This window comes from Pseudophryne corroboree, chromosome 11 (genome assembly GCF_028390025.1).
Source record: "Pseudophryne corroboree isolate aPseCor3 chromosome 11, aPseCor3.hap2, whole genome shotgun sequence".
In the NCBI taxonomy this organism is placed as follows: Eukaryota; Metazoa; Chordata; class Amphibia; order Anura; family Myobatrachidae; genus Pseudophryne; species Pseudophryne corroboree.
The window spans coordinates 52679912-52693086 of NC_086454.1; the positions used below are offsets into that span (position 1 = coordinate 52679912).

At 48.5% G+C, this 13175-nt stretch overlaps 1 protein-coding gene across 10 annotated transcripts in view; it reads left to right on the forward strand.

Moving 5' to 3' along the window:
* PHF21A (PHD finger protein 21A) overlaps window positions 1-13175 on the forward strand; it is a 307695-nt gene that overhangs the window by 258250 nt on the left and 36270 nt on the right. For 4 of the 10 annotated variants that reach the window (XM_063944307.1, XM_063944304.1, XM_063944299.1 and 1 more), the window contains one exon: window positions 11362-11525. In XM_063944307.1, coding sequence (XP_063800377.1) covers window positions 11362-11525 — 164 coding nt within the window. Of the gene's footprint in view, window positions 1-11237; window positions 11303-11361; window positions 11526-13175 lie in introns of all 10 variants that reach the window. The other 6 variants (XM_063944301.1, XM_063944306.1, XM_063944303.1 and 3 more) reach the window with 2 other exon arrangements.

The following is a 13175-nucleotide window of genomic DNA, read 5'->3' on the forward strand; positions in this document are numbered from 1 at the left end:
GGTTCAAGAGCCAACGCCATGGCAATTTCTGCTAGGCGAGCCCTGTGGACCCGCCAATGGACGGGTGATGCCGACTCAAAGAGACATATGGAAGTTTTACCTTACAAGGGTGAGGTTTTATTTGGGGAGGGTCTCGTTTTATTTGGGGAGGGTCTCGCGGACCTGGTTTCCACGGCTACCGCGGGTAAATCTTCTTTTTTGCCTTATGTTCCCCCACAGCAAAAGAAAACACCACAATATCAGATGCAGTCCTTTCGGTCGCATAAGTCCAGAAGAGGTCGGGGCTCTTCCTTCCTCGCCAGAGGTAAGGGTAGAGGGAAGAGAATGCCTGCTACGGCTAGTTCCCAGGAACAGAAGTCCTCCCCGGTTTCTACTAAATCCACCGCATGACGCTGGGGCTCCACTGAGGGAGTCCGCGCCGGTGGGGGCACGTCTTCGACTCTTCAGCCAGGTCTGGGTTCTGTCAGACGTGGATCCTTGGGCGATGGAAATTATATCCCAAGGCTACAAACTGGAATTTGAAGAGGTGCCTCCGCACCGATTTTTCAAGTCGGCTTTGCCAGCTTCTCCCCCAGAGAGGGAAATAGTTTTAGCTGCAATTCAAAAGATGTGTCAACAGCAAGTGATTATCAAGGTTCCCCTAGTCCAACAGGGGAAAGGGTACTATTCAACCCTGTTTGTGGTCCCGAAACCGGATGGCTCGGTCAGACCCATTTGAGATTGCTGCAGCAGCATGGCTGGATTCTAAATCTACCAAAGTCACAGTTGGTTCCAACGACTCGGCTATCTTTCTTAGGCATGATTCTGGACACGGAACAGGAGGGTTTTTCTCCCAATGGAAAAAGCCCAGGAACTCCAGAACATGGTCAGAGACCTGCTAAAACCAAAAAGAGTGTCAGTCCATCAATGCACTCGAGTACTGGGAAAAATGGTGGCGGCCTACGAGGCCATCCCCTTCGGCAGGTTCCATGCGAGGACATTTCAGTGGGACCTTCTGGACAAGTGGTCGGGGTCCCATCTACAAATACATCAGAAAATAAGCCTGTCCCCCAGGGCCAGGGTGTCTCTCCTGTGGTGGCTGCAGAGTGCTCACCTTCTCGAGTGTCGCAGGTTCGGCATTCAAGACTGGGTTCTGGTGACCCCGGACGCGAGCCTCCGAGGATGGGGAGCAGTCACACAAGGAAGAAATTTTCAGGGACTATGGTCAAGCCAGAAGGCTTGTCTACACATCAACGTACTGGAATTGAGGGCCATATACAACGGCCTACGAAAAGCGGAGAATCTTCTTCGCGACCTACCGGTTCTGATTCAATCGGACAACGTCACAGCCGTGGCTCATGTAAACCGCCAAGGCGGGACAAGGAGCAGAGTGGCAATGGCGGAAGCCACCAGGATTCTTCGCTGGGCGGAAAATCACATAAGCGCTCTGTCAGCAGTCTTCATTCCGGGAGTTGACAACTGGGAAGCAGACTTCCTCAGCAGACACGATCTCCATCCGGGAGAGTGGGGACTTCATCAAGAAGTTTTTGCAGAGATAACAAGTCATTGGGGACCTCCTCAAATAGACATGATGGCGTCACGCCTCGAAAAGAAGCTTCAGATGTATTGTGCCAGGTCAAGGGACCCTCAGGCAGTAGCAGTGGACGCCTTGGTGACACCATGGGTGTTTCAGTCGGTCTATGTGTTCCCTCCTCTTCCGCTCATCTCAAAAATATTGAGAATCATAAGACGAAAAAGAGTGCAGACAATACTCATTGTTCCAGATTGGCCTCGAAGGGCTTGGTATTCAGATCTTCAGGAAATGCTCACAGAAGATCCGTGGCCTCTTCCTCTCAGGGAGGACCTGTTGCAGCAGGGGCCCTGCGTGTTCCAAGACTTACCGCGGTTACGTTTGACGGCATGGCGGTTGAACACCAAATCCTAGCTGGGAAAGGTATTCCGGAGGAAGTCATCCCTACTCTGATAAAGGCTAGGAAGGAGGTGACGGCGAAACATTATCACCGTATCTGGAGGAAGTATGTATCTTGGTGTGAAGCCAAGAATGCTCCTACGGAAGATTTCTATCTGGGCCGTTTTCTCCACTTTCTACAGACAGGAGTGGATATGGGCCTAAAGTTAGGCTCCATTAAGGTACAGATTTCGTCCGTTTCAATTTTCTTTCAGAAGGAATTGGCTTCTCTCCCAGAAGTCCAGACTTTTGTAAAGGGCGTGCTGCACATCCAGCCTCCTTTTGTGCCCCCAGTGGCACCATGGGACCTTAACGTGGTGTTACAGTTCCTAAAATCTCACTGGTTTGAACCTCTTCAAACGGTTGAATTAAAATTTCTCACTTGGAAGGTGGTCATGTTGCTGGCCTTGGCATCTGCAAGGCGGGTGTCCGAATTGGCGGCTTTGTCTCACAAAAGCCCCTATCTGATTTTCCATGTGGATAGAGCAGAGTTGAGGACTCGTCCTCAATTTTTGCCTAAGGTGGTTTCATCTTTTTATATGAACCAACCTATTGTGGTACCTGTGGCTACGGGTGACTTGGAGGATTCCAAGTCCCTTGATGTAGTCAGGGCCTTAAAAATTTATGTAGCCAGGACGGCTCGGGTTAGGAATACAGAGGCACTGTTTTTCCTGTATGCAGCCAACAAGGTTGGCGCTCCTGCTTCTAAGCAGACTATTGCTCGCTAGATCTGTAACACGATTCAGCAGGCTCATTCTACGGCTGGATTGCCATTACCAAATTCGGTAAAGGCCCATTCCACTAGGAAGGTGGGCTCTTCTTGGGCGGCTACCCGAGGCGTCTCGGCATTACAGCTTTGCCGAACGGCGACTTGGTCGGGTTCAAACACTTTTGCAAAATTCTACAAGTTTGATACCCTGGCTGATGAGGATCTCATGTTTGCTCAATCGGTGCTGCAGAGTCATCCGCACTCTCCCGCCCGGTCTGGAGCTTTGGTATAATCCCCATGGTCCTTACGGAGTCCCCAGCATCCTCTAGGATGTAAGAGAAAATAAGATTTTAAACCTACCGGTAAATCTTTTTCTCTTAGTCTGTAGAGGATGCTGGGCGCCCGTCCCAGTGCGGACATATTTCTGCAAGGCTTGTATATAGTTATTGCTTACATAAGGGTTATGTTACAGTTAAGATCAGTCTTTGGCTGATGCTGTTTTATTCATACTGTTAACTGGTTGCGTATATACCATGTTATATGGTGTGGGCTGGTATGAATCCTGCCCTTAGATTAACAAAAATCCTTTCCTCGTACTGTCCGTCTCCTCTGGGCACAGTTCTTTAACTGAGGTCTGTAGGAGGGTCATAGAGGGAGGAGCCAGTGCACACCCATCTAAAGTCTTTAGAGTGCCCATGTCTCTTGCAGAGCCCATCGATACCCCATGGTCCTTACGGAGTCCCCAGCATCCTCTACGGACTAGGAGAAAAATATTTACCGGTAGGTTTAAAATCTTATTTCTCTATCGTCCTTGTGGATGCTGGGGTTCCTGAAAGGACCATGGGGAATAGCGGCTCCGCAGGAGACAGGGCACAAAAAGTAAAGCTTTCCGATCAGGTGGTGTGCACTGGCTCCTCCCCCTATGACCCTCCTCCAGACTCCAGTTAGATTTTTGTGCCCGGCCGAGAAGGGTGCAATCTAGGTGGCTCTCCTAAAGAGCTGCTTAGAGAAAGTTTAGCTTAGGTTTTTTATTTTACAGTGAGTCCTGCTGGCAACAGGATCACTGCAACGAGGGACTTAGGGGAGAAGGAGTGAACTCACCTGCGTGCAGGATGGATTGGCTTCTTGGCTACTGGACATCAGCTCCAGAGGGACGATCACAGGTACAGCCTGGATGGTCACCGGAGCCGCGCCGCCGGCCCCCTTGCAGATGCTGAAGTAAGAAGAGGTCCAGAATCGGCGGCTGAAGACTCCTGCAGTCTTCTAAAGGTAGCGCACAGCACTGCAGCTGTGCGCCATTTTCCTCTCAGCACACTTCACACGGCAGTCACTGAGGGTGCAGGGCGCTGGGAGGGGGGCGCCCTGGGAGGCAAATGAAAACCTTTTTTGGCGAAAAATACCTCACATATAGCCCCCAGAGGCTATATGGAGATATTTAACCCCTGCCAAGATTTCACTAAATAGCGGGAGACGAGCCCGCCGAAAAAGGGGCGGGGCCTATCTCCTCAGCACACAGCGCCATTTTCTCTCACAGAAAGCCTGGAGAGAAGGCTCCCAGGCTCTCCCCTGCACTGCACTACAGAAACAGGGTTAAAACAGAGAGGGGGGGCACTGATTTTGGCGATATTGAGATATATATAAAGATGCTATAAGGGAAAACACTTATATAAGGTTGTCCCTATATAATTATAGCGTTTTTGGTGTGTGCTGGCAAACTCTCCCTCTGTCTCCCCAAAGGGCTAGTGTGGGTCCTGTCCTCTGTCAGAGCATTCCCGGTGTGTGTGCTGTGTGTCGGTACGTGTGTGTCGACATGTATGAGGACGATGTTGGTGAGGAGGCGGAGAAATTGCCTGTAATGGTGATGTCACTCTCTAGGGAGTCGACACCGGAATGGATGGCTTATTTAGGGAATTACGTGAGAATGTCAACACGCTGCAAGGTCGGTTGACGACGTGAGACGGCCGACAAACTATTAGTACCGGTCCAGGCGTCTCAGAAACACCGTCAGGGGCGTTAAAAACGCCCATTTACCTCAGTCGGTCGACACAGACACAGACACGGACACTGAATCCAGTGTCGACGGTGAATAAACAAACGTATTTCTCATTAGGGCCACACGTTAAGGGCAATGAAGGAGGTGTTGCATATTTCTGATACTACAAGTACCACAAAAAAGGGTATTATGTGGGAGTGAAAAAACTACCTGTAGTTTTTCCTGAATCAGATAAAATAAAATGAAGTGTGTGATGATGCGTGGGGTTACCCCGATAGCAAATATTGGCGTTATACCCTTTCCCGCCAGAAATTAGGGCGCGTTGGGAAACACCCCTTAGGGTGATAAGGCGCTCACACGCTTATCAAGTGGCGTTACCGTCTCCAGATACGGCCGCCCTCAAGGAGCCAGCTGATAGGAAGCTGGAAAGATATCCTAAAAAGTATATACACACATACGGTGGTTATACTGCGACCAGCGATCGCCATCAGCCTGGAGATGCAGTGCTGGGTTGGCTTGGTCGGATTCCCTGACTGAAAATATTTTATTCATATAGAGCATTTAATAGGATGCATTCTATATATATGTACGTGAGATGCACAGAGGGATATTTGCTCTCTGGCATCAAGATAAGTACGTTGTCCATATCACCCAGAAGATGTCATGGACACGACAGTGGTCAGGTGATACAGATCCCATACGGCACATGGAAGTATTGCCGTATAAAGGGAAGGAGTTAGTTGGGGTCGGTCCATCGGACCTGGGGACCACGGCAACAGCTGGGAAATCCAACCTTTTTACCCCAAGTTACATCTCAGCTGAAAAAGACACCGTCTTTTCAGCCTCAATCCTTCCTTTCCCATGAGGGCATGCAGGCAAAAGGCCAGTCATATCTGCCCAGACATAGAGGTAAGGGAAGTAGACTGCAGCAGGCAGCCCCTTCCCAGGAAAAGAAGCCCTCCACCGCGTCTACCAAGTCCTCAGCATGACGCTGGGGCCATGCAAGCGGACTCAAGGTGGGGGGGTAGTCTCAAGAGTCTCAGCGCGCAGTGGGATCACTCGCAGGTTGACCCCTAGATAGTACAAGTATTATCCCAGGGGTACAGATTGGAGAGTCGAGACATCTTCTCCTCGCAGGTTTCTGAAGTCTGCTTTACCAACGGCTCCCTCCGACAGGGAGGCAGCATTGGAAACAATTCACAAGCTGTATATCCAGCAGGTGATAATCAAAGTACCCCTCCTACAACAAGGAAAAGGGTATTATTTTTCCACACTATATTGTGGTACTGAAGCCAGACGGCTTGGTGAGACATAGTCTAAACTGAAATCTTTGAACACTTACATAAAAGGTTCAAATCGAGATGGAGTCACTCAGAGCAGTGATAGCGAACCGGAAAAAAGGGGACTATATGGTGTCCCTGGACATCAAGGATTACCTCCATGTCCAAATTTGCCCTTCTCAACAAGGGTACCTCTGGTTCGTGGTACAGAACTGTCAATATCAGTTTCAGACGATGCCGTTTGAATTATCCACGGCACCCCGGGCCTTTTACCAAGGTAATGGCCGAAAAGATGTTTCTTCAAAGAAAAAAGGCATCTAAATTATCCCTTACTTGGACGATATCCTGAAAAGGGCAAGTTCCAGAGAACAGTTGGAGGTCGGAAGAGCACTATCTAAAGTAGTTCTACGACAGCACGACTGGATTCTAAATATTCCAAGAATCGCAGCTGTTTTCCGACGATACGTCTGCTGTTCCTAGGAATGATTCTGGGCATAGTCCAGAAAAAGGTGTTCCTCCGGGAGGAAAAAGCCAAGGAGTTATTCGACCTAGTCAGAAACCTCCTAAAACCAGGCCAAGTATCAGTGCATCAATGCACAGGAGTCCTGGGAAAAATTGTGGCTTCTTACGAAGCGATTCCATTCGGCAGATCTCAGGGGATTTGCTGGACGAATGGTCCGGATCGCATTTTCAGATGCATCAGCGGATAATCCTGTCTCCAAGGACAAGGGTGTCTCTTCTGTGGGGGCTGCAGAGTGCTCATCTTTTAGAGGGCAGCACACTCAGCATTCAGGACTGTGTTCTGGGGACCACGGATACCAGCCTGAGAGGCTGGGGAGTAGTCACACAGGGAAAAAATTTCCAAGGAAGTGTGGTCAAGTCTGGAGACTTCTCTCCACATGAATATACTGGAGCTAAGGGCAATTTACAATGCTCTGAGCCTAGGAAGACTCCTGCTTCAAAGTCAACCGGTGCTGATCCAGTAGGACATCATCATGGCGGTCGCCCACGTTATCAGACGGGGCGACACAAGAAGCAGGAGGGCAATGACAGCAAGGATTCTTCGCTGGGCGGAAAATCATGTGATAACACTGTCAGCAGTGTTCATTCCGGGAGTGGGCAACTGGGAAGATTTCCTCAGCATAAATGAATTCCACCCGGAAAAGTGGAAACTTAATCTGGAAGTTTCCACATGATTGTAAACCGTTGGGAAAGACCAAAGGTGGTTATGATGGCGTCCCACCTGAAGCGCCAGGTCAAGAGACACTCAGGCAATAGCTGGGACGCTCTGGTAACACCGTCGGTGTACCAGTCGGTGTATGTGTTCCATCCTCTGCTTTTCATACCCAATGTATTGAAAATGATAGGAAGGAGAGGAGTAAGAACTATACTCGTGGCTCCGGTTTGGCCAAGAAGGACTTGGTTCCCGGAACTTCAAGAGATACTAAGAAGGGTCTTGATTCGGCAAGAACCGTGTCTGTTCCGGGACTTACCGCAGCTGCGTTGACGCCAAGGCGGGTGAACGCCGGATCCTAAGGGAAAGAGGCATTCCGGAAGAGGTCATCCCTACCCTGGTCAGAGCCAGGAAGGAGGTGACCGCACAACATTATCACCACTTAGGTGAAAATATGTGCCAGGGTGTGAGTCCAAGAAGGCTCCACGGAAGAATTTCAACTAGGTTAATTTCTACATTTCCTGCAAACAGGAGTGTCTATGGGTCTCAAATTGGGTCCATTAAGGTTCAAATTTCGGCCTGTTGATTTTCTTCCAGAAAGAAATTGGCTTCAGTTCCTGAAGTCCAGAAGTTGTTAAGGGAGTACTGCATATACAGCCCCTTTGATGTCTCCAGTGGCACTGGGCGATCTCAACGTAGTTTTGGGATTCCTAAAAAATCACATTGGTTTAAACAACTCAAATCTGTGGATTTGATATATCTCACATGGAAAATGACCATGCTGTTGGTCCTGGCCTCGGCCAGGCGAGTGTCAGAATTGGCGGCTTTATCTCACAAAGCCATATCTGATTGTCCATTCGGACAGAGCAAAGCTGCGGACTCGTCCCCAGTTTCTCCTTAAGGTGGTGTCAGCGTTTCACCTGAACCAGCTTATTGTGGTACCTGCGGCTACTAGGGACTTGGAGGACTCCAAGTTGCTGGATGTTATCAGGGCCCTGAAAATATAGTTTCCAGGTTGGCTGGAGTCAGGAAATCTGACTTGCTGTTTATCCTGTATGCACCCAACAATGCTGGGTGCTTCTGCTTCTAAGCAGTCGATTGCTCGTGGGATTGGTAGCACAATTCAACTTGCACATTCTGTGGCAGGCCTGCCACAGTCTAAATCTGTTAAGGCCCATTCCACAAGGAAGGTGGGCTCATCTTGGGCGGCTGCCCGAGGGGTCTCGGCATTACAACTTTGCCGAGCAGCTACGTGGTCGGGGGAGAACACGTTTGTAAAATAATACAAATTTGATACCCTGACAAAAGAGGACCTGGAGTTCTCTCATTCGGTGCTGCAGAGTCATCCGCACTCTCCCGCCCGTTTGGGAGCTTTGGTATAATCCCCATGGTCCTTTCAGGAACCCCAGCATCCACAAGGACGATAGAGAAAATAAGAATTTACTTACCGATAATTCTATTTCTCGGAGTCCGTAGTGGATGCTGGGCGCCCATCCCAAGTGCGGATTATCTGCAATACTTGTACATAGTTATTGCTAACTAAATCGGGTTATTGTTGTTGTGAGCCATCTTTTCAGAGGCTCCGCTGTTATCATACTGTTAACTGGGTTCAGATCACAGGTTGTACAGTGTGATTGGTGTGGCTGGTATGAGTCTTACCCGGGATTCAAAATTCCTCCCTTATTGTGTACGCTCGTCCGGGCACAGTACCTAACTGGAGTCTGGAGGAGGGTCATAGGGGGAGGAGCCAGTGCACACCACCTGATCGGAAAGCTTTACTTTTTGTGCCCTGTCTCCTGCGGAGCCGCTATTCCCCATGGTCCTTTCAGGAACCCCAGCATCCACTACGGACTCCGAGAAATAGAATTATCGGTAAGTAAATTCTTATTTTTTTCCTTTCTGCAACTGTATTTTCCTGTCTTTCCTGTATTTAGTGGACACTAAAACCATCCCATTGGGCACTAACACTCACTCCACAGTCAGTCACCGAGATCATGTTTCTTCCTCACTCTGGTGTTTGGACTGAACAACAACTGAACCTCTTGAGCAATGTGTGCATGTTTTATGACTTTTTGAGTTTCTGCCACCTGATTGGAGATTTGCATTACTGAGCAGCTGTACCTAATAAAGTGATTCCTGAGTGTATATTGTGTATGTAGGTAGCATTTGTATAGACATGACCTTTATGCCCAGATACTGACCCACGCACATACTTTCCTCAAGGACAGAACTTTTCAATGGTAAATTTATTTTTGGGCCCCCATATTATGTAGTTACATAGCTGTTATTCCAGAATTATTTCCTCTCTTAATGCTGAAACTTCTCAAATACTTTTATGTTGCATTCCATAAGTTTGTCATCTCCACCTCCACTTACTTCCTCCTTCCCGGTCACCCTCTCAGATCTCCTTGTGTGTATGTGTATCCTCGTGTGGTATTCTTACATTCCATCTTCTCTTCCTTTTCATTCAGCCAACCTTCTCCCAGGTGCCACCTTGCATATGCTCCCCTTCATTATCAGACAACACCCTGCTGCACCCGCTTCTGTACACCCATAACTCTGATATTACTCCCCCCACCATGTTTTGGGGTGGTATCTTGTTGCCTCTGCCCCTGGTTTAGGGTCAAAACTCTGTTGCAGCCCCCCCCCCTCCCTCCCCCAGTGTGTTTAGGGGATCCAACTTGCTGTTGCTATCCTTTGTATGGGGGCACCTGCATTCATAAGCAATATCCTTCTGGTCCAACTTATCCAGGGGCACTTCCCTGCTGCTGCTTGTTTTAGCGCCACGCTGCTGCTGCTCCCCTTCATTTACAGGCGATATCCTGCTGCTGCTCCCCTTGTTTTAGCGCCACGCTGCTGCTTCTCCCCTTCATTTACAGGCGATATCCTGCTGCTGCTCCCCTTGTTTTAGCGCCACGCTGCTGCTGCTCTCCTTCATTTACAGGCGATATCCTGCTGCTCCCCTTGTTTTAGCGCCATGCTGCTGCTGTTCCCGTTCATTTACAGGCGATCTCCTGCTGCTGCTCCCCTTGTTTTAGCGCCACGCTGCTGCTTCTCCCCTTCATTTACAGGCGATCTCCTGCTGCTGCTCCCCTTGTTTTAGCGCCACGCTGCTGCTGTTCCCCTTTATTTACAGGCGATATCCTGCTGCTCCCCTTGTTTTAGCGCCATGCTGCTGCTGCTCCCCTTCATTTACAGGCGATCTCCTGCTGCTGCTCTCCTTCATTTACAGGCGATATCCTGCTGCTGCTCCCCTTGTTTTAGCGCCATGCTGCTGCTGTTCCCCTTCATTTACAGGCGATATCCTGCTGCTGCTCCCCTTGTTTTAGCGCCACGCTGCTGCTGCTCTCCTTCATTTACAGGCGATATCCTGCTGCTGCTCCCCTTGTTTTAGCGCCACGCTGCTGCTGCTCCCCTTCATTTACAGGCGATCTCCTGCTGCTGCTCTCCTTCATTTACAGGCGATATCCTGCTGCTGCTCTCCTTGTTTTAGCGCCACGCTGCTCCCGTTCATTTACAGGCGATATCCTGCTGCTGCTCTCCTTCATTTACAGGCGATATCCTGCTGCTGCTCTCCTTGTTTTAGCGCCACACTGCTGCTGCTCCGGTTCATTTACAGGCGATATCCTGCTGCTACACTACGAGCGATCTCCTACTGCTAGCCTTCTATGCTTACCTGATTTTGTCCCTCCTGTTATGCTTTCAACTTACCAGGGTTCTTTCTCTAGGTTCCTCCCACGTATCTCTGGTCATTTAATCCCATTTTACCACACACCCCTCCTAACCCCTTACCTGGGCCATCCGGTTTGGGCTTCCAACTGCTGCTTAACTGGACTTAAGCATTGAACAGTTTCCTTATGCTGAGGTGTTGAGAAGTGCAGGTTGTTACCATTGTGTTGTTATTATAGTATTCCTACACCTAATCACTAATGAGCTATGATGGTGAGCTGTTGGGTGCCCAATCTGACCATTGGAGCTGCCTAATACTGTCTGTTACCTATGCCTTGTTGTCTGCGTGATTTAGAGGCTTGAAGCTTCCTCTTCTGCTTCTTACTGTCGCCTTCTATGTCTTTTCCTTTTAGTTTTTCCTAATAAGTGCTATCCTTTTTTGCCTGTGTAATATTGTATTACAGTTATTTTCTTCATCTGCTGCATCATTTCCTTTTCCATGCTAGCCAATGAGGAACACTGGCCAAAGGTATGTAAACCCCCCCATTTTGTTTTCTGTTCTTTTTGTTTGTGTTTATTAACGTATAGGTCGTCCTCCCAAATACAACTCGGTCCTGGGTTTGAGCGCACTGCCACCCACCTCCCCTCCATCCAGTCATCCTGATTCCCCTGAAAGCGAAAAGACACAGATCACATGTAGTTTCCCTGCAAGTGTCCTGCCTGTCTCCCTGCCTAATCCTTATTCCACAGACGTAAGTAACGCCTTTATGAAAGGGGCCCTGCTATTACATGTTAGGGCCCACTGCCCTGGCGCAGCCAGCAGTAGCAGTGTGTGATGGGCAGGGCAGAGTGTTGTTAGTCTTGGAACACATGGCTGTAGTGGCACTGCATACATATAAAGAATTGTGCCGGAACAGTATGTCATATCATTTGGTGTGTATGTTTAGGAGACTGCTCACATTCATCTTAAAGAGGTTGTACACCCTAGCTTGCTGAAGCTGAGTTGATCAGCAATCCTCAACGTGGATAGACAGAAGAGGCTGGTGGCATATGATGTGTGTCAGGTGACACCAGCCGCTGTCAGAAGCATTATCAAAGGGCGGTACAACCCCTTCAAAATGATAACAGCAGTAAAGTGACTACTCATAGTATCATCTGCAGCCTGGTACTAATATTAAGGGCTGAAAAGCAATAGAAGTCCTCTTTGGGCACTAAACACAAATATTATATGCTGTATAACTGTATAAAGTATATTCTTGTTTGGCACACACTGATCTGGCCAAGAAGCGCACATGAATTGGCAAATGCGGAATTGCTGTCCGGCATCTGTCGCTAAATACATACCATACGACTGACTTTGTTTTCTAACTGTTGTAAATGCTGTTTTGTTGTCATGTGCAGAAGAAAGGGTTACTTACCTCTAGTTATCGTGCAAGACAGTCTAGCTGTGGGACCTCTCTTCTGTAGTAATCTGTTGAATACGTTGTCTTTTGTAATAACCCCTACACATTTCAGTTTGTAAACAGTCCATATTTCTGTAGTCCTCTCTGCTCTTTATATTCCATTATTTTGTGGTGTTTAGATCAGATCGCGGCCACACTTTCTGTGCTGTGTAGTCCTTTCATAGGCCTTTTACTCCGGTCTAATGAATCGCCGGTTACTCTGTGATCTTACCAGGCCGATATCCTTTGACTGTTGAGTATAGGTTATGTTTCACATCGTACTTACATTCAGGCAGTGGAGCTACGGGACTATATACATATTCAGCACGACACTAGAGCAGACCTTTTCCTTGTATGAGGAGAGGACGCTATCATATAAAGCATGAAGAGTTCTAACATTAACCAGCTCTTTACAGCATGCTAAGAGGGATTTATCTCCTGCAAGCATTAATCACCTATCCTGGGTGCAAGTACTGCCGAGTCCCCTGTAATGCACATCACAACCAGCAACGTTGCTTGTATTTCCTCTCAGCCTGTGCGTAGGAAGATTAGCACTGCTTAGCCAGTCAGTAAAGTACGCAGCGGAACATTGCAAAATGTTCCGTGCCACATCACCACTAATTAAATGATCCCCCATACAGTTTTATTTTCTTCTACAATATATTGTTCATTTTAAGACTGCAGTACACATGGGGTACATGTAGCAACAGTTGGAAGACCGGACTCCAGCCAAAACTGTAACCTGTGTGGGGCAGTCCGGTCTCCCTAATAAGACTCTCCAATAGGAGAAGAGACTTCTCCATATTTACCTTTCCATGTCAGGCCCGTGAGTCTGTGTCCCATAGTGGGTATGTAGAGTATGACACTGGCTCCGGCTGCCACATGCAGACCGATTCCTTATCCCCATGCCATACTGTACATACCTATTGTGTTGGGGCATAGACTCTCAGAGCAGTCATG